General features: G+C 38.9%; 2 protein-coding genes across 2 annotated transcripts in view; both read left to right on the top strand.

Annotated features, from left to right (window-relative positions):
* The first annotated feature begins 2,952 nt into the window (after positions 1-2,952).
* On the top strand, positions 2,953-4,420 carry LOC144060542 (cytochrome c-like). Its single transcript, XM_077580206.1, has 3 exons — positions 2,953-3,100; positions 3,671-3,847; positions 3,948-4,420. The coding sequence occupies exons 2-3, from the start codon at positions 3,676-3,678 to the stop codon at positions 4,091-4,093; spliced, it is 318 nt and encodes a 105-aa protein (XP_077436332.1). The 5' UTR covers positions 2,953-3,100; positions 3,671-3,675; the 3' UTR covers positions 4,094-4,420.
* Positions 4,421-5,080: 660 nt separating this feature from the next.
* The window catches only part of pde11a (phosphodiesterase 11a), a 35,788-nt gene continuing 18,996 nt past the window's right edge, over positions 5,081-21,872 (top strand). The window contains exons 1-7 of the mRNA XM_077580205.1: positions 5,081-6,308; positions 8,386-8,544; positions 16,980-17,069; positions 17,478-17,618; positions 17,702-17,766; positions 18,428-18,560; positions 18,687-18,762. Coding sequence (XP_077436331.1) covers positions 5,514-6,308; positions 8,386-8,544; positions 16,980-17,069; positions 17,478-17,618; positions 17,702-17,766; positions 18,428-18,560; positions 18,687-18,762 — 1,459 coding nt within the window. The 5' untranslated portion in view covers positions 5,081-5,513. The remainder of the gene's footprint in view (positions 6,309-8,385; positions 8,545-16,979; positions 17,070-17,477; positions 17,619-17,701; positions 17,767-18,427; positions 18,561-18,686; positions 18,763-21,872) is intronic.

Raw genomic sequence — 21,872 nt, 5'->3', positions numbered from 1 at the left:
TTGGGTGGGAACAAAGCAACGGAATGGATCGAGTGGTGGGCACCTGCTGGTTCAAAACATGGGTGGTTATGGTTATGGCGTCGTAAAGACTCAAAATAGAACTCATATTGTAGCTACAAACCGTGTAGTAGTAAACACACACACACACAAAATGTAGCGTAGTCAGGACGCTAACTATCTTAAAAAAATCCGAAACCATCTTTTTAAGCAGGCAATGTCAATGACCTTAAACGTATACATAAGTATAGGTACAATTTACCAAAAATGAATGAATAAGGTCGTTATATTTGAAGCAGGCACTTTCAAGAACCCCTATGATAAACTATTGCGCTAACTAGCAAGCTTATGTGAAAAAAAGAAAAGAAAAAGATCCACACACAAAATGTAGCGTAGTCAGGATGCTAACTATCTTTAAAAAAAAGTCCGAAACCATCTTTTTAAGCAGGCAATGTCAATGACCTTAAACGTATACATACGTATAGGTACAATTTACCAAAAATGAATGAATAAGGTCATTATATTTGAAGCAGGCACTTTCAATAACCCCTATGATAAACTATTGCGCTAACTAGCAAGCTTATGTGAAAAAAAGAAATGAAAAAGATCTACACACAAAATGTAGCGTAGTCAGGACGCTAACTATCTTAAAAAAATCCAAAACCATCTTTTTAAGCTGGCAATGTCAATGACCTTAAACGTATACGTACGTATAGGTACAATTTACCAAAAATGAATGAATAAGGTCGTTATATTTGAAGCAGGCACTTTCAAGAACCCCTATGTTAAATTATTGCGCTAACTAGCAAGCTTATGTGGAAAAAAAGAAAAGAAAAAGATGCACACACAAAATGTAGCGTAGTCGGGATGCTAACTATCTTTAAAAAAAAGTCTGAAACCATATTTTTAAGCAGGCAATGTCAATGACCTTAAACGTATACGTACGTATAGGTACAATTTACCAAAAATGAATGAATAAGGTCGTTATATTTGAAGCAGGCACTTTCAAGAACCCCTATGATAAACTATTGCGCTAACTAGCAAGCTTATGTGGAAAAAAAGAAAAGAAAAAGATCCGCACACAAAATGTAGCGTAGTCAGGACGCTAACTATCTTAAAAAAAAAAGTCCGAAACCATCTTTTTAAGCAGGCAATGTTAATGACCTTAAACTTATACGTACGTTTAGGTGCAATTTACCAAAATGAATGAATAAGGTTGTTATATTTTTGAAGCAGGCACTTTCAAGAACCCCTATGTTAATCTGGTGCGCTAACTAGCAAGTTTATGTGAAAGAAAGAAAAAAAAAGATCCTCTTTCTACGTTCAGAAACCTCGAGTGTGGTGGTTCTCGTACCAATTACTGTATGTGAGTAAAATTTCAAAGATCATTTGGTTGGTAATCCATTATCCGGTGACAAATATTAAGAAAGTTTTGGCCAGTGTCTTAATGCAAACTGCAAAGTTAGTTAATTAGTTAGCCCAATCTGAGTTTCAAGCTCCCATTTGTTTTCTTAATCTTTGCCTTTTCGAAGGTTGTTAAACACAGAAACAGACAACATATAATAATGATGTTAATTAGTAAAGTAATTCCGCTCACTGCGAGACAATAGATAAATCTCAGCGTTACATAAATCATAATTCAAATACTACAATGAATATTAAATGGAAATTTCCAACATAAAATAATGTGAAAACATCCTTACTGTAAAGTAATATACAGTAATTTGAATGTTGTCAACTGCCGCAAATAAGGCAAAAATAATGGTGTTGTAGCCTACATCATTTTATAATGGGTGCCATTTATAGAGAAAAATAATTAAAGAATCAAGAATGATTGAACAAACACTCCACATGTTAATTTAAATCACAAGTACCAAGTATGTCAGAGTAAGAAGACATTTTTAGTTGATTAAAATTCATAAAATTAGCATTGATGATGGAAAACTGAGCCATCATAGCGGGTTAAGTAACATCACAAGTGACCTGGCAAACTGTAAGCCCAAATAATGTGGAATTGTATTTTACGGGACAAAATTTGTCTGTCAAAGTCTGAGTTTATTTTGTGCATGCTTTGAGTCGTAGTGGTGCATAGATACTATAAAAGCAGAGAACAGTGGCCACAGAACTAACAATACCAACGTTATGTTGATGTGAGGCATCAGAACAAGTCCGAGACATACGCTGCACGCGTATTGAATGTCAAAGAAGAGAAAAAGCACAAGGCCAATCAGTTTCAATCCATATAATGGGTAAATGCGCCAAGTGACCTTGAATAACTGAGTTGTTAAATTTTAGTGCCCATTAGTATCCAGGCACCTACAGTAGAATGTTAGGCTATCATGTCAATATGATTTACGATATGATAAGGCTTCACTATAAAAAATCAGTCCCTGTCAAACATGTCCATGTTGCAGAGTTCTTGGGAGGCTTCAAGCCGTGAACTCATCCCAGGTTTTATAACAGATTTCCCTCAAGCACTCACCAAGATTGAACCCGATTGATTTGCTATTACAGTAACTGAATCATGCTCAAGCACAGATTAGTTCAAATGACTACCAACTGAAATGTGGGAATTTTAACGGAGGTTCTTCATCGGAGGTTCATTGATGATTTGGTGCTCCGACTCAATGAACTGGGCATTTGCTGCACCAATGTCAGCGACTGTATGAAAAACACTACACTAACTAAACAACAGACAGACAGACATTATTAAAGTGATGAGAATGTCATTCATCTTGTTTTTGTTGTTGCTGTTTAAACTTCAACAGTAGAACAGTTGTGGATGAGTTTGCTTGCCTCGTTTAGTAACATTTATTTTTGGGGGATTGAACTTTTATTGAAACAATCAGAAAACCATAACAACACAAACCCGTTTTAGTAACTTTTTTTTTTTAAATTCCTTTATTTAACAAATTGAAACCCCGTTTGGTAACAGATGGTGTAATACATGTGACGTAGTTGGTCAGCTGACTGGTGACGCGTCCATTGGCGTAATTTTTTACCAGGGAGGAGGCACGTGTGTGTTAGTCACCGGCGGCTCATTGAAGAGGTGAAACCTGACGACTAATAGTTGTACAGTTGGTTGCCGTAGAATCGTTTAAAGGTAAGAGTTGGATATCGCAATTCTACATTTAAAAAAAAAATGTTAATAGTACGAACAGTAACTTTTTCTTAATCAACCACACGGCCGCTTTCTCTGTAGAGACAACGTGGGTTACTGCTTGCCGGGGTCGATCTTGATTTTATTATCTTTAGGAGCATGGCAGTACTTGTTTGCTGGTTATTATTTTACAGCTAACATGAGTGGCTTCTCGTTTTACCCTCACTTGACTTCATAACACTATTAAGACTCTTAGCTAAATTAAGTTACAACTACTCGGGTTTATCACCGTAAACATGCGTGTGTGTTTTCTTTCTCGGGTATATTTTAACCTATCCTTTATTAGACTGTAAAACTAATGTGGGCTTTAGCTGCTTTCAAAGAGTAATGTTGAAAAGGAGCTTTTGTAACCGCGGCGCCAGGAAATTACATAACTTGTAAACGAGCTCCTCCTGCTGGTTGTGTCCAGTAGTGCACCATAGGAAACCACTTAATTTTTGTGTACACATAATTTGTGTTGTAATAGAAAGAAATGGCTTGTAAATGATCCGTATGTGTGTGTTATATCCACAGACAAAATGCCTGGAGACATCATTAAAGGAAAGAAGTCCTTTGTTCAGAAGTGTGCCCAATGTCACACAGTGGAGAATGGGGGAAAGCACAAGGTCGGCCCAAACCTGTGGGGTCTGTTTGGTCGTAAAACAGGCCAAGCAGAAGGTTACAGCTATACAGATGCCAACAAAAGCAAAGGTAACTGTTTATTTCTGATTACAGTGTTGTTGACCATTTTTAAAGATTTTTGATAGAGATAGAGATATATATATGTTTTTGTTTGTTTTTTTACTTCCAGGCATTATCTGGGGTGAGGACACCCTGTACGTCTATTTGGAGAACCCCAAAAAGTACATTCCTGGAACAAAGATGATCTTTGCTGGCATAAAGAAGAAGAATGAGCGTGCCGACATTATAGAATATCTTAAATCTGCAACTTCGTAAAGAACATTACCAACAATCATGATGAATTGCCATTTTCATCTTAACAATGGACAGTTTTTTCACAGCGGTTTCTCTGTTTTTGATACTGTATAATCCACCTCATTCCTGATTTTAACAGATTCCTTTTTATAAATACTGGTATAACTTATGAAACCATACTGTATCCACATTATATGTAGAAGCTGCTGATTGTGATATGTTTATTCTAGATTTATTTTGTAGTTCATAAACCTGTTCTCAATTGACTATCCTAGTTTTGAACGTTACATTACTTGTTTACACTGTTTTTACTCTGTTACATTGAATAAAATACTATCCAAGATCTTACATTGTGAATGTCATGCCAGGACATCTGCATCACTTTTCACCCACTGAGTGTACAAAGAGTGTAAAAGGCCTATTTCTGTACATTTTTATGATTTGATTTTCATTAATGTGACCTCCTCCATTGGACGTAAAGGTAACAATTTTCTCTTATGCTGAAATTGTGCATTATCTTACAGCGGTTTACATAATTGAGAATAAATATTTCCCTCGTTTTTAATGAACACATGGGCCTACAACGTCAATGTTGGTCATGATGGTGGTACTTTTTTAGCAGGCACTTACTTGGTGTGAAAAGTTGAAGAACCATTCATTGCATGTTAGACTTTTAAATAATAGATGGCACTTGGTGTGTAATAGCGCTCCCTAGTGTCCAACAACGCAACTACACAATGTCAAGAATCCAGCATTCTTCCACTTACGAAATACATACCTTTGCATAACTAACACTTATGATGAGGCACGTATGTTTAGATACATTTTCCTACATAATGGTTGGATTATAATTGCAGTCATCGTCATGGCAATGCTCTTTTCCTGAATTAAATGAATTTTTAATAGTCTTAATAAATAAATAATTGTCTGTGCTAAGTACGTGTTTTTATACTTTGCAGGCTTTTTGGAGCGTTTCTGGGACGATAGCGAGCAGTTGACATGTCCACGGGCTTGAGATGCTGGAGCGAGCCTGCAGGAGCTTGCAACGAAGCTCAGCTCCATGACGAAGCCCACGTCAGCGGGCAGAGCCAACCACAGGCAACACCGTCATTTACAACAACACACACATCGCACTGATGCTCGCTTGTGGAGGGATCTCTCTGATGTTTCCCCACCACCGCTTGTTTCATCGGCACGGGCATCCCTTCCTTCAGTGAGCAGCAAGAATGAACTTGGAGGAGCTTAGATGCTTTTAAAAGAAGATGCATCCTCTGAGTGGAAGCTGGAGATGAGATGTTGGCGCACGGGGTGTTTCCAACCCGACGCATCTGTGGAATTCCCGAGGATTTTCTAACCTGGACCTTCAGCCCAGCCTCATAGATGATCTTTCTCCGTGCGACTTGGTGGCTTTGGTTCGCCGAGGAACATCCGGAGACCAGGCATGGCAGTGGCCAAAATGGTGTGTTTCTCTGACGTGGAAACTTTCCTGGACTCGCACCCCGAGTTATTCGAGGACTACCTGAACCGAAAGGGCACTCATGGCATGGTCGAGAAGTGGCTCAAGAACCACCGGGCGGCCAAGTTGAGCCCGGCGGCCGCCACCCCGGCCGAGCCCAGGGACGAGAAGGGCGCCGCGCTGCGGGACGTCAGCTGGGCGAGCAAATGCGACGGCTTGCAGCGGAGAGCCTCGCAGAAAGAGCTGCGCAAAACTTTCGCCCGCTCCAAAGCCGTCAACGTCAACCGAACCTACGACGAGCAAGTCAACTCGCGGGCCCAGGAGCCACTGAGCAGCATGCGCAGGAGAGCCCTGCTGAGGAAGGCGAGCTCGCTGCCCCCGACCACCGCGCACATCCTGAGCGCGCTGCTCGAGTCCAGAGTGAACATCCCGCAGTACCCGTCCACGGCCGTGGATTTCAAATATTACCTGAAGGAGAACAACGAAAGGGAGTTCTTCCTGGAACTCGTCAAAGACATCTCCAACGACTTGGACCTGACCAGCCTCAGCTATAAGATCCTGGTGTTCGTGTGCATCCTGGTGGACGCGGACCGGTGCTCGCTGTTCTTGGTGGAGGGCACCGGGAACAAGAAGACTCTCGTGTCCAAGTTCTTCGACGTGCACGCGGGCACCGCCGTGCTGCCGTCCATGAACTCGGACGTGCAGGTGCCGTGGGGCAAAGGGATCATCGGATACGTGGCTGAGCATGGGGAGACGGTCAATATTCCGGACGCCTACCAGGTGACCCCTAAAGATGATGATGATGATGATGATGATGATGATGATGATGATGATGATGATCACTGCCTTCAATCTCCTTCGACTAGGGCTGGACTGGCACAAAAAAAAAAAAATCTACCCTGGCATTTGGATTTAGTCACGCTGGCCAACCCGACCGACTCTTGCCTAACATGTAGTTGTGACACTGACAGTAATTAACTCATTCACTGCCATTGACGGCTATAGACGTCAAAAATTCATTTAAACTATTTCTAGTAATTTAAATTTGTTCCGAATTTTGTTAACCAGAGTATGAAAAACTAGATTTTTTTCATTGTACATTTTAAACAGATATAAAATTTGTGATTAATCGTGAGTTAACTATTGAAGTCTTGTGATCAATTACAATAAAAAATGTTACCCGACTGACGCGATAACAAAAAATAGTATTAAAAATTACAGGCGTCAGGTGATAATTTTTTTTAATCGTAATTAATTGCATGACTTCACTAGTTAACTCACGATTAATCACAAACTTTATATCTGTTCCAAATGTACAATAAAAAAAATTATTAACAACAATAAAAAAAATTCTAGGTTTTTATACTCTTGTTAACAAAAGTGGGGAAAAAATGTTTAACTAATAGAAATAGATCAAATGAATTTTTGACGTCTATAGCCGTCAATGGCAGTGAATGAGTTAACAAGCACCGCATCGGCCCCAAAAGAGGCCGGCCCACCGGACATCTGCCCTGTAAGCCAGATTGGCCAGTCCAGCCCTTAACAACCATGAATTTGTGAAACAGTCTAAAACACTTAAGTGAGCAAAATGCAATTTAATGTTGCTTAATGTCAGAAAACTGCCATCAAGCATCACCAAATGTTATGTGGACATCCTTACTTATGCCCATTTCACCCTCTGAAAATATCAGAACGATCACCTTAATATTTTGCAATTAGACATGTTTTGTATCACCTTTTTGGTTTGCCTAACTTACATGCCATATATTAACACAACGCCACCTCTTGCAATGTAACAAACTCTTGTGTTTCCCAACACTTATTTATCCAAGGCACATAGGCCTACTGTAATTTGCTTTTGGAAAAAGCCTCAAGGCTAAAATGACACAAAAAGTGGGTAGGTCCGTCTGCCATCTAGTGGAACAACATTCAAATTGTTCTGCCTGTCACTATACGTACCTGGAATGGATGATTAAACACCTGTAGTGAATAAATCAAGCAAATTAAGGGAAATCACAATCACTGATTTACATCACGCCAGGTCAGCGATTCCCAACCAGGAGTGGTTAGAAAATTATTTGACTGCAAATACAGTGGCACCTTGATTTATGAGTTTAATTCTTCTCGTGAATAAATTATTAATCTTGGTCTCATTTTTTTTATATCATGAAAACCTGCCATTCGAACAGGGGTGTGTAGACTTTTTATATCCACCGTATTACATACTGCATCTCTAAAATGAACGGAATGTGATACAGTCTAATCCACAATAATGGGCACAGTGATCCCACTCCATTGTTTTTGTCTTCCTTTTTTCCTCCACCACTAAAAATACACCGATTAGACTTCAGTCAGATCTTTCATATGAAATGTGTAAACGATGCCAAACAACAGTACATCACAAAACCCTGGCACATTTAAAGGCATGCCCCCCCCGAAATATAAACAGATTAAATCCAGTTTTGTACACTTCAGCGCTTTATTGTCTCTTAAGAGGATATTTGTTGTGCAGTTGAAAGTACAACAAAATGATTTAAAAACACACAAATGCACATGGCAGCACACAGCCAACTGTTTAGGAATAATCCAAAAACACAGCTAATTAATTAAAAAAGGAAGCTAATCACAGTAATTGATTAAAGGAGGCATTAGCATTTATAATAAAGGAATGATGACAATAAAACTGACAGAACACGAGAGATAAGTCCTTTAAATATAAAGAATTTGTGGATACTCAATTTCTTCCCAATTTGGCGTCCCGCAGGGAAGCAGAATTCTAAAATGCCATTTAACTGTGACAAAAAGCTCCGGTCTGTTTGTGCTAATCATGTACCGTCCTTGTCTGCGGGGCGCGCAGGATCGTCGGTTCAGCGATGAAATTGACAAGCTGACGGGGTACAAGACCAAGTCGCTCTTGTGCATGCCCATCCGCAACAGCGACGGAGAGATCATCGGAGTAGCTCAGGCCATCAACAAGACCTCAAGTGTGGAAATCTTCACCGAAGATGATGAAAAGGTAATCTCTTCATTATGGTGGCGAGCGTGTGCCGCCGTTGTCACGTTGACATTTGCGGACCATGTCAATATTCTGAGTTTATTTCTCTTTGTTTGATTTTCATATGCTCTCGCCTCGTAGCCGATTATCATGCCTGGCAGTAGTCAAAACAGGTTTTACGTTTGTTCGCTACACGAGTAGAAGGTTGAGATGATGAGTTTTTGTGTCTAAATAAAATTAAAAAATCTATTTTGGTAAATTTGAATACTCCATGTGATTTAAGATTTAATTTAGCAGCACATTGTTGCCATGAAATACGAGTTTCATTTGTTCCGTGGCAGTGCTTGTATCTCAAAACACTCATATCTCAAATCATCACTCTCCATTGAAATGTGTGGAAATGAAATTAATCCGTTCAGGCCCCAGCTCCATTTTTTTTTCCCCCCACAAGAAAAATTGCACTCAAATAGCTTTAGTCGAGGCAATCGGACTGTGCTCAGTGCTGTCAATCGTTCCCCCAAAAAAATCGTCGCGCTCACCGAGCGTGCATTTTGAACATCTCACATAACGTTTCATGAGCAGCGCAATTCACGATCTAACTGTGTGAATGGGTCGGCTGTACGCCAAGTGTTGGTATTTTTCGCATACCCACGTGACTTGGTGCAGTTAAAAAAAGGGTAATTTGCGCCGTTATGGGGTGAACACAGCTGACTTGATTTGCAGCCGGTGGAAATATGGAAATGTCTCCTCTCATTCCCTTTAAAATCGTCGCAAGAGAGACACACAGTCCTTGAGATGGCGGAAGCATAAACTGATTTGATGGAGTTCGAAGCACGCAAAGTAAGTTCATTAGGAACTGAAAGATGATGTAGAGTCGGTCAGGACAATCGCAGATTACGGCTGTGAAATGGGCACTTGGAGATCGCCTTCTATCCCAATAGCGGGTGTCCGTGTGGGAAGTTGACTGAAAAACTGCTGTGGAGCCTCATTAAAAAATGTTTTCGGCAGGCTGGATTTGTCCATCCTTTTAAAAAAGATTTAAAAAAAAAAAAACGATTGCATGAGCGAGATGCGATGTTCACAAGCGTCATGATTCATGTGTGGCAAATTTAAATATTCCGCGTCTCTGGCAGGATTCTGGTGTTGTTGATACATGAACAGAGCCATGCTGCTATGAAATGATTTTTTCATACTGGCTTCTGCTAATATTGTAGGTCGTGTTACAGGTGCAGAAAGGAATCTCTTTTTTTTCACTTGCAAGGCAATCAAACGCTCTAATTGGTTCTTCCTTTGAAAGACTCTTGTGTAAGCTTATACGGGAAGAATCCCATTCACAGTACAATTGAGATACGCAGGCTGTAGTTATTCAGTTTTATTTGTTTAATGATGTCAAATTTTCCTTTTGTCTTTTCTTTTTTTTTGGCGCCTTATTAAAGGCGTTTATGGAAAATGGCATCATTGCATACTTTCTCATTTGTTCTCAATTTAGTATTGTTATGTTCTAGGATGGAAATCTTAAAGTGATAACTTTACTCGAAATCACTCGAAAATGATCAGTTAACCATCATTAATTCATATGGTTCCTAAAACGTAAAAAAACATTCTACTTTAAATATAGCCACGGTCCCAAAAACGTATTTATTTATTTTTATGCTAGGGCAGAAGTGTGCAATCTCGGTCCCCGAGGGCCGGAGTCCTGCAGGTTTTGGAGGTTTCTCTCTTCCAACACAAGCTGATTCCAATCAACAGGATCGTTATCAGCCTGGTGCAGAGGTTGCTGATGAGCTGATCATATATCAGCTGTGTTGGAGAAGGGCAACATGCAAAAGCTGCAGGACTCCGGCCCTCGCTGACCACCTCTGTGCTAGAGCATACAGAAGGCTTTGATGCAGTTTTGACCTGAAGAGGACGCTTAAAGCAATGGTAGTTATTACAAAAACGGCCAGCAGATGGCAGCAGAGTATACGAGATCAACCAAGGCCATATTGCAAAAAAGCTCTTTTCCCCAGTGTTTTAAACAGATTTGTGCATAATGATGAAACTTAGCCAACTTCTAATGCTAATTGCTGCAAAATGGAAACAGATAGAAATATACTTTTTTTTTTTCCTGATGAAAGAAGAAACTCTAATCTTTCTTTGATAGGTTCCATGTTTTCATAGCAATAGAACACAATGAAAAATAAATTAAAAAAAGAGAGCAAGAGAGCAATGATGATGACATGCCAAATCGGTAAAATTACCGAATGAACAATACTGAGCTCTCCAGGAAAAAAAAAAAAGCAATAGAACACAATAGTCTGTGGGCCTTGCAAAATCAGTCAAAATCCATTAAAACAGCCGGGAGCGAAGGGGGTTACTTCCGTGAAAATGGCTGCGAGTGAATAAGTTCATTTGATATATTCTTACGTCAACATTGGTAGACTTTAAGTTACCAAATGCTATTAAGTGCTCCATAATCTCCGTTCCCGGGGATACTTTCCATCGCATGTTGTCTTTTTTTCACCAATTATGACGCACAACTTCTATCCATCTTATCTGATGAACTGCAGGCTACGTTTTATATTCCTGCTTTGGACCCCATGCGTTTTAACATACTCTATATTATTTCAATTATTCATACAGCCACTTATCAGACATGTTGAATCTTTGCTCTGATGCTAAGTGTCTCAGTGTGTTCAACATTTCCTGCCAAAAGTTGCAGCAAATGTCCCTCGGTTGGCGTCTCTGTGGATTTTGTTTTTTACTTTGCCTGCGCGCTCAGTGTTCAGCTTCAGTTTGGTGTTATCATCTACGATGCTTAATGGCTGCCTCTCGGGCACTTTCCTGGTGAAAAACTGTGCAAGTGTGATGAGGAAAACAGGGTGAGAATGGAACAGAGTGGCTTTATTGCTTGTTGATATGAATTACAATGTCGACTGGGTTTCATTTTACCACCACTTGTGCTACACGAGAAAAAACATAGTATGATGTTCCAATTTCGGTTCCAATTATATATTACTAACAACAAAAATAGGATGGAGCCGTTCAACGGTATGGGATTTTTTTAATAGGTTTTAGGTGAACTAATGAATACACACACACTCACGCACATACACATTCTCACCCACATACAAAAAAAAAAGAAAAAAAAGAGAGCAATGATGATGACATGTCAAATCAGTAAAATTACCGAATGAACAATACTGAGCTCTCCGGAGAAAAAAATAAATAAAAAATAGGATGGAGCTAAGAGACACAGGAACAGGTTGAAATGATCATTTGGATGTATTTTCTTGCCCACCTCATATGTTTGTATGTCAATTTCTTGCCTCTGCTGACTCCCTAAAAATTGGCATAGTAAAATCATACTCGCTATGCTGCATTGTTTCCTCTTTTTAAAAAAAACAACAAAAAGCATCAAATTTGCATGAGAGTCTCGTCTAGCAAAAACAAATGTTACCAATATGGGTCAAATCCTGCCATTGCTATACGCTTTAAGTGGCTTTACCATTGCATTCACAACACGCTAATGCTAGCGATAGATGAATTAGTAATGCATTCTAATGCTAACGTTTACGCACAACTCTTTAAATTGCTATTGTGCAGCACTGCTGCGGATCTCAGTAATAAGAAATTGCATTCCACTCTGCAAAGTATTAGACAATAGCAGCAATATCAGATGTCATTACAAATATTTGGATTGTCTTCATTAAACATTTGTTTGCACGGTGAAACCTTATACGCTATCAAAACATGCGCCGGTTGTCTTTAATCCCACGCTGCTTTAATTGTGTCGTGATGATCCTCTGCAGCATGGAAGGCCTTTGGGGAGCTTTAATAACGACTCTGTCTATGTATAATTGCATTATCTTTTATAAAGCATTCGAGTTGTTGTCTTGTGTACATAATCTTACTTTCATTGTGTCACTTGCTATCTCGCATATTCACTTTGATATGTAAGATGCAACTTTTTTCATTTTGAAATCATCCGGCAAGAAAGTCAGCCATGCAGACGCGTTTAAGAACCAGCGACCAATCGTGCCTTAAAAGTCGTCTGTCACTAACAGCAGTGCAGACCAAGTGGAGTGGCTGCTCTTGAAACCGCATCAGTTCGCCATCAAGTAGATTATTTTAAGACGAGAAGGGAGAACGAGGCTCAATAAAGCCACGACTGCACTATTTGTATTGCGAGAAGAACAGAAGAAGCAGTTCTTCTTCTTCGCTCCGTGCCGCCTTTTGATAATGTCGCATTATCTCAAAGTCAATAACTGCGCTGTACTGCAGTCCTCTCGCTTGGCTCGGCACAAAATGTTGCTAATAATCAACACAAGTCAACCATCAATGCTTTTGAAGGAAAGGTCGTATCTTCGTCCTGAATGTCAATGTTCATGCTCTCGAAGTGTGTTTGCGGTACAACCGTGAAAATGGATCACCTTCCCACGTGTGCGATTCTCAGTCAAAAATGACCTGCCGGTTTGCTTTCATCAATTAACCCCGGAGAACCCACGGGGTCAAATTTGGCCCCTATAAATTCTGCTACTCAAATAACAAAGACCTTTTTTTTTTTACAAATTTAACTTCAAAAGTCCAGAGTGCCACTTCTGACCCCCGCATGGGGCCATCTAGTGGATGAATATTGCACTTACATGAGCCAGAATGGTGGTGACAAGATGGCTAAAATGCAACAAATAAAACCAAAAAATGATATTGTTCAATGTAGCTGTGTATTTGATTGATTATTTTCTTAAATTCTAAATAGTTTACTGACAGTTTTTGTTATTCAGATTTTTCGAAATGATACCCCTAAATCCTAAAAGGGTCAAATTTCGCCCTAATCCTAAATTAGGGAATAAAGGGTTAAAATTGAAAAAACATATATTTTGGTGTTCAGTGAATTTATAGCAGTCATTTAATGTATAATTGATAATTTTCCAAAGAAGAAAAGGGTTCTTGGGTTCTCCAGGGTTAAGTGCGGAGAAATCATGTCATTTCTCACAGCACGCCTCGTACCAAACGGCAGCCGCAGACCACCGAGCCGGCCTTTGATATGAAACCACTCTTTTACTCCTGGTCAGTCCGCGTGTCTCTAGGCAAAAAAAGCTCTGTTTGTAATGCAACCTTGTGTAATGGCCTGCCCGACAGAACGTAATTAGCACAAGCCATGCTTTTCTTGCGTTTGCCTGCTTTTGTAGCGCAGACAGATCCATAGGCAAGATCCCCAAAGTCCTCCTCGCTAATGAATCTCTCTCCGCTCGGGCCTGATGACTGCTGCCTTTCCGGAAGATCATTATTAGAGAATTCCAGAAGACAGAATAAGCATATTGCTCAGCATCATTTGGGCTGTTGAAAAGCAAAAAAGTGAGCAAGGTGCTCCACTGTGTAAAAAACTACTAACGGCAAAATACTGTTACGGAGTAATTTAATTAGTAACAACATCTACTCAATAGTGTTCATATTACAAGACATAGCTTCAGTCAAACGCACATAACAAAAGCAATATCAATACCGGTTGTAATTGGAATAGATCACATGGTCAGCGAAAATGGATCCAGCCATCCATTTTATACAGTCAGGGTCGCAGGTGAGGTGACTTGAAGCCTTTTTCAGCTGACTTTGAATTTGAAATAATTGTTAGACTTGTTGTGGCCTTTAATATATTAACTCATTCACTGCCGTTGACGGCTATAAACGTCAAAAATTCATTTTAACTATTTCTATTGGTTAAATTATTTTTTTTCACTTTTGTTAACAAGAGTATGAAAACCTAGAATTTTTTATTATACATTTAGAACAGATATGAAATTTGTGATTAATCGCAAGTTAACTAGTGAAGTCATGCGATTAATTACGATTAAAAACTTTAATCGCCAGACGCCCCGAATTTTTAATCTTTTCTTCTTTTTCTTTTTCTTTTTTTTTTTAAATTTTTTGGCAGTGAATGAGTTAATTACAATGAAGAATGCACACTTTTTTAAAATTATTATTATTGTAAACAAGCAGGTCCCAACATTAAGGTTATATAAAGTGGAGCCAGTACAATAGATATAATAAATGCTTGCACTGTATTTTTATTGACACAATTTTAACAATTAACAATATGTTTATTGTTGTGGTTGAAGTTTTTATTGGTGTACAGCAATGTAGTGTATCACACAGAGTTGCTTCTAATACTATATTTTGCTCCTGTATGCTTAATAAGGTAACCAAACAACCCCATTTACAAACATTGTTAAATGAATAAAGCCTCAATCAAGACTTAAAATCTATTGTGTATGTTTTATCACGTGAAAATGTACCAAATGATGTGATGTATTTATTATTTCCTGCCCGCCAACAAATTTGAAAGGGGATGTCAACCCCCCCCAAAACATTTCTAGACAATAACACGTTTTTGTTGTTGTTAATATTGTGTTAGTGGAATATGAGTTAAGCAGCAAAATCCAGAAGTTTTTATCCAAATCAAAAGGTGGACACCACAGTTGCTCAGGTCTCATCTCAGGTAACAACCAATCACAGCTCAGCTTCAGAAAACTGGTGAGCTGTGATTGGTCGTTGCCTGAGCCCTGAGCAACTGTGACGTCATCTTCAGTTGACTGCAAAGTGGCAAAATGGCCGCCCCCTGAGATGGATAAAAACAACTCGATTTTGCTGCATAACTCATATTCCATAAATGTAATATTAATCAGCATGTCATTTTTGTGAGATCACACATTATTATCGAGAAATGTTTAAGGTTGACTTCCCCATCGCAATAACCTCTAAAAAATGTCATCTGTATTTCCTGCATGTCCATTTCCACTTACGGAGGTCCCCAAATCAATTTGGCAACCATTGCTCCAATGAAGCGTATTTACACAAACAAGACAGCGTTCAATACGGCACTGCTTTGCACATCTTCATTTGTGGCCTGATGAGTAATTGATACATTGTGCCATCCCGGAAGGGGGGGGGGGGGTAGCCATATCAGCAGCTGCAGCCCAGTAACTTGCCATTCATGTATTGTTGCGCCTTCCTCACCTTCAGGTTGGACTAAAGGCTGGTAAATATGAGTGCTTTTGTTGTAGCCATTCTGTTGTTTACGCTGCACGCTAAACATTGATAACAAAAGAGGAGGCCGCTAGTAAGGAGGTCCTCTACCTAAATTTCATTGATTTTATGTTACGGGGGCAGACACGTGATCGTTTTACAGCGTGTTGATTTCAACCTATGTGCCGTGTTGTTAAAAGTCGAGCGTGTGCTTGCATATTGACGTGCGTTATGAATCAAGCAGGGCAGGAAGTAGGAAATGTTGTTTGATTACATTATTAATGTATAGAATATATGAGTGTGTTTATTGTATCAGCCCAAGGCGCAGTAAGTCAGTCATTTGACTGTTCAGTCAAATGGTAAAATGTCAGTTGAATTGATGAATCCTGCAAGTCGCGATTATCACGAAAAGCTTTTTTTTTTTTTTTTTTTTTTTTTTTTACTGATTAAAACGGGGACATTTTTCTAGAATAAAAATATTTTTCTAGAATAAAAATGATGTGAGAAATGTATTCCAATACATAAGCGGGTTAAAACACAATTAAAGTGCAGATGCTCTACCTAGTGGGTAAGTTGGCCAACATCATTTTGGAAGAAAATAAAAGCCATAAGCATAAAAAATGTGTGTTTTGTGAACAGCTAAAAATGTAATGGATCCTTTTGATTGACCATGCCAGTGCGGTATTAATTTAAAAAAAACACGTTTTTATTGCATTTGTAGTTTGCAGTAGGGCTCTGTATCAATTCTAATTTCCCAGATCAATTCAATTTCAATTCACAGGATTTCATTTAGATTCGATTTCGATTTTTTTCCCGATTTCGATTTTATTCACTTCAATTCAATCCGATATTGAATAATTATGGAACATCAATTCTTCTTAATATCAAGGAGATGATAAAAAATCCACAAACATTAAATTTAAATTTTGCGTGTGTGCATGTGTGCGTGCATGTGAGTGTGTACTCATTAGTTCACCTAAAACCTATTAAAAATCCCATACCGTTCACCTAAACCGAATACTTCAGAATCCAGCTAGAGTCGTGAGGTTGCCAGGAGACCTGAGGAAGGATCAAAGAAAAGAAAGGATTTTGCAGGTGTTCTAAAACGATCGAAGGACAAGCATTGAGCCTTACGGCACACCTTGGTTTGCGGAAAACGGGGCGGTAGCCATTGAGAGGTTATACCGATTGAGGAGGATGGGGTGTCAGAAGCTACAGGAAACGAGCATAAATAGGCCGAAGTGGTCAGAGTCGACTTCAATGAGGAAAGTGTACTCTTGAGTGCAGTTTGCAGCTCTCATTGTTGCTGGATAATGCTAGAAAGCTTCCAAAACAGATGTTTGGAGATCAGGTGATTACTAGTAATTTGGTGCCATCAGGCACTGAACGTGAGCTTTTTGCTGCTGCTGCTACTGATGGATGATAAGACAATTTTATTTTTATGTGCGCAGGTTCTGCAGATGTACCTGCCCTTTTGTGGCATTGCAATCTGCAATGCCCAACTCTTTGCCGCCTCGAGGAAGGAATACGACAGGAGTCGGGTAAGTATCTCATGACATTCCCCCCAGACACCCCCCACCCCCTTTGATGCTCGCCGATCACCTGCATAGAGACGGGCCTGATTCTAGATGAGGACTTGGTTGGAGGGAACATTATGAGAAGCACTTATTCATGCCACTCGTTGATCCGCTGTGGAGAGAACATTATGAGAACACGGTTCTGTGGGAGAGAAATGGTTTTATGTGCTCGGTATTAGATTGGATTGGCCCTGCCATACATCAATGACTTAATATGCTTTGACTGGGGAGGCTAATCATGTTGCATTGTTCTGATGTTTCGTAGCTTCAAGAATAAGAATGATTTGAAAGTGTAAGAGCAGAACGGGACAAAAGCGTCTTATTTAGCAAAAGTCTTTGTCAGTCGTGTCTTTGTTTGCTTCCGATATTCAGGCACTCCTTGAGGTCGTCAACGACCTGTTTGAAGAACAGACCGATCTGGAGAAAATTGTCCGGAAGATCATGCATCGCGCTCAGACGTTGTTAAAGTGCGAGCGCTGTTCTGTTCAGTTGCTGGAGGACATTGAGTCACCGGTACTGTTTATTTTTTATTTTTTTAAATTACAGTAACATTTTGTGTACTGAAATGCAGGGATTTGGCCTTTTGAATGTTTCAGGTGGTGAAGTTCACAAAGTCCTTTGAATTATTGTCACCTAAGTGCAGTGCTGATGCTGAAACAAGGTACGTATGATGTTTTGACTTTGCTGGTGTCGGCCATTCAAGCAGAAAGACCTTTTCCATTAAATCTGTCCAAATAAGAAAAAGAAAAAAAAATCGAGTTTTGCTTTTCATTTCCTCTCTTTTCATTCGGGTAACCTTTTCACTCTGTCGTATTTCTCCATATTTTGCATCTGATTCTGTAAAGCTTTTCATCAAGGACTAAATCATCAAAATAAAGAAATCAAATGTAGCGGGACTCGTTGGCGGTGGAAGTACTGAATAACAGGCTGACTGTGGGAGCTGTCTTTAATTTGATTTTGAGAATTCTCACCACCGCCAGGCATGGCCGGGTGTGGAAAGATTGAATTATTGTTTAGAACATTTTGATGAACACGTTGTACGCCGCCCACTATATTAGGCACACCTTGCAAATGAGATCCAATAATGGAGCTGTCAATATTCGGCATTTTGATGAGACACTGTCACTTAGGGATTGATTTAATTTAATTTTCTATGTTTATTGCAGGGGCGTACAACCACACTGAAAGCCATTCATCCATTTTCTGAACGGCTGTGAGAATTGTCAACACTGATTATTCTTTCTTTGACAGAAAACGAGGCAGATGTTTTATAGGCGGCGGCTTAATCACTTCGTCTCCTGTTATTCATGTTCTGTCGCTAGTTTCAAGGACAGTATGGAAAAGTCTTCTTACTCCGACTGGCTGATCAACAACAGCATCGCCGAGCTGGTCGCGTCCACGGGACTTCCTGTCAACATCAGCGACGCCTACCAGGATCCTCGCTTTGATGCTGAGGTAACCACAAAGCAATCGACCGTTTCCGACATTTTACTGAGTGACTCTGCAAGTCATTTTAAACACTTCAATAATTTGTATACATAAATAAATAAATTAATAATATATTTGCCATTATTTTTCTAGGCGGACCAGTTCTCGGACTTCCATATTCGCTCTGTGCTTTGTGTTCCTATATGGAACAGTGATCACCAAATCATTGGTAAGTCAACAAATAAAATGTGTTTTTAGCTTGAGTGATTTCTAATAGCATAATATATCCTTAACTCATTCACTGCCATTGACGGCTATAGACGTCAAAAATTAATTTGAACTATTTCTATTAGTTTAACATTTTTTTTCCACTTTTGTTAACAAGAGTGTGAAAACCTAGATTTTTTTATTTATTGTACATTTAGAACAGATATAAAATGTGTGATTAATCGTGAGTTAACTAGTGAAGTCATGCGATTAATTACAATTGACAATTTTAATCGCCTGACGCGATTTAAAAAAGAAAAGATCATTAAAAATTAGGGGCGTCAGGCGATTAAAATTTTCAATTGTAATTAATCGCATGACTTCAATAATTAACTCACAATTAATCAGTTTTTTTTTAATGTGTTCTAAATGTACAAAAAAAACGTTTTTTTTTTAGGTTTTCATACTCTTATTAACAAAAGTGGAAAAAGTGTCAAATTCATAGAAATAGTTCAAATTAATTTTTGACGTCTATAGCCGTCAATGGCAGTGAATGAGTTAAAAGCATGAATATGAAGTTCAATAAAAAAAAATTGGGGGTGTCAATACTATTTTGGGAGACTTTATACAAGATGTTGGAAGTATTATAAGTAAATATGTATAACATTTGTGGTCATAATTGGTCCCCATAATTAGTTTGAATGGACTATTTCCTCTGGTGTTGTTGTTGTTGTTGCATGTTAACAAATGACAGTGACAGGGGCTACATTGTAGGCTGCATTTCTGTGATTAGATCCAGCCTATACTTTTGGTGGTGTTTCCTCATTGTGTGCTTTGTGTTTGTGAATCAGCCCCAGGGCCGCCACACACTGACACTGCGATAAATCATTGATCCTCTCTCTGGTGTCTGTGCTTAATACCTCTGTGAGGTGCAATGACAGCAACCTTTGAGATATACTGTGTCTGAAATCCCGCACAGGAAGTCATTATTTTTCATTGAGTCAAAACAGATCAGTAGATTTGCAAATGGCTAGTTTAGACGCGTGTGTCTTTGTGTGCTTAACGTTTCTTTTGCGTAGGTGTTAATGTATTTGTCAGGGACAGGAAGCAGAGAAAAAAAGAACAAAATGAGCAAATGAAAAAAAAAAAAAGGTGCCGTGTGTGGGTGGCACCTGAGGACCTGAAGTGAAAAAGCATTATACAAACAAATCAGCGGAAGATGAAATTCTCAAGTCAAGGATACTTTTGATTCACAGATGAATGTTCTTGTGTCGTCTCTCAAGGTTACCTTCAGCTCATTCACAATGAAATCCCGATAAATTCTGCTGTAATTAGAACAACAATAGACTACTTCCTCTGGAACTGTGATGGGAAAAAAACGGTTGTCAATAAGTTCTTAAAAGCTTTGAATTATTGTATGTTTAAAAATAAAGCTGCTTAATTTACCACTGACTTCACATCTACTTATGTCCAAACAAATATGAATACAAATACTGTATTTAACTTACAGGCTTGGAAATGGGAATATTTTAAATTATTATTACTATTATTTTTTTTATTATTATTATGATTATTTCTAGACATGTATTGCATAAACTTGAAAAAAGAAAACCTCCTGTGTTTCTGACAAATTTTTGGGAGGAGCTTTGTTTTTGGGGGTATTTTTTTTTTAAATGTTCTGTTTATCTGAATATTTTTTTTCTGTTTTATGGAGAGAAAAAAAGTCTGTCCTAAAAAAAAATCCGAAAAACGGGCTTAAAATATTCAGAAAAACAGAAAAATGAGATATTCAGAAAAACAGGCGGAAAAAAATATTTTATAAAAACAGAAAAAAAATACTCTCAAATGGCGGACTTTCCTGCATACCTGCAGCGTACCTTCAACTATATCACTTACTGGTTCAGTTAAGGTAAGTATACAAAACATGTCAATCGATTAGTAACAGCTTCAGCGGATGCGTATTGCATGAGGGAAAGTGTCCGCCATTAGCAAGTCTGCAACAAGTAGGTAGGTAAGATGTAAATTAAATAAATAAATAAAAATACTGCGAAAAAGAGAGGCTGTTGCTAAGTTTTTCTGAATTATTCTTTTCTTTTGTTGTTTTTTTATAATCCCCCCCCCCCTGTTTTTCTGAATATTTTTTGCCTTGTTTTTCCAATTACATTTTCCTCCTGTTTGTCTTAATAATTTCCCCCCGTTTTTCAGATTTTTTTTTATGACAGAAAAAAATATGCTGTAAAACAGGAAACAAATATTCCTTAAAAGAGAATTTTCAAAAATTACACAAAAAAAAGCTCCCCCAAAAATTGGTCAGTAAAACAGGAGTTATTTTTTTAAGTGAATGCAGTACACTTCCGTAATTATTAGTGCACGTGAAACATGAAAGGCGTCCACAAAAATTGGTAATCCAAGGACACTTTTCTCCTTATTCTGAGCCAGTGCATCATGATTTTGAAGCTTTTATTTACAGCTGAAACCACACGACATATTATCGCTTGAAGCTGTGCCGAATGTTTTCTGAGGTCAGCGTGCAAATTGCTCTTCTGTCTGAGTTAGTGTGAACAGAAGGTTCATGGCAAAACCCCAACTGCAGTCCACTGTCATAACGCGTAAGTGCATAAAAATAAAAATGGCACACTCGGGCTTCTCGCCCCCTTTAACTCAAATGGCACTCCGTAGAGCGCATAGCCTCCCCCTTCCCACCCGAGCCAAGCTCCGACAGTCCCCTTGAATTGAATCAATAAAGCACCCATAACTGCTTACAGCGGTGCTTGCAAATTGCTTGCCTCATTTGTCAGTTGTACAGTGGCTGATAAATGCTCACTTCAAAATGAAAACCGTGCCCTATACCAAATGATCATTTGATTATGCTTGCTTTTTTTAATGTCAAGCTGTGTGTTGTTATGCTTCTCTGTTGTTGTTTTGCTTCTGTCTTCCTTTCCTCATCTTTGAAAACGGGGGCTTGCCTCAATCATATCTTGAGAATTAAATGAAGGTTTTGAACTGAGTTGAATTGATTGAGAAACATGCTCAGTATTATTCAAGGAAAGTCGGAAGTCGGATTTTTCTCAGTTGGTTTTTCCTAGTTCCGACCTGAACGCGTTCGAGGCGAAAGTAAACAACCAAAATGGC

The sequence above is a fragment of the Vanacampus margaritifer genome, chromosome 11 (genome assembly GCF_051991255.1).
Source record: "Vanacampus margaritifer isolate UIUO_Vmar chromosome 11, RoL_Vmar_1.0, whole genome shotgun sequence".
NCBI lineage: Eukaryota > Metazoa > Chordata > Actinopteri > Syngnathiformes > Syngnathidae > Vanacampus > Vanacampus margaritifer.
The sequence above is the reverse complement of the archived record's forward strand: the minus strand, read 5'-3'. Positions and strand labels throughout refer to the sequence as shown.

What these genes read in the sequence shown, in the direction of transcription:
- LOC144060542 (XM_077580206.1), top strand. Translation starts at nt 3,676, where the DNA reads ATGCCTGGAGACATCATTAAAGGAAAGAAGTCCTTTGTTCAGAAGTGT. An exon ending in AGATGCCAACAAAAGCAAAG is followed by an intron (nt 3,848 to 3,947) that starts GTAACTGTTTAT and finishes TTTTACTTCCAG; the next exon opens with GCATTATCTGGGGTGAGGAC.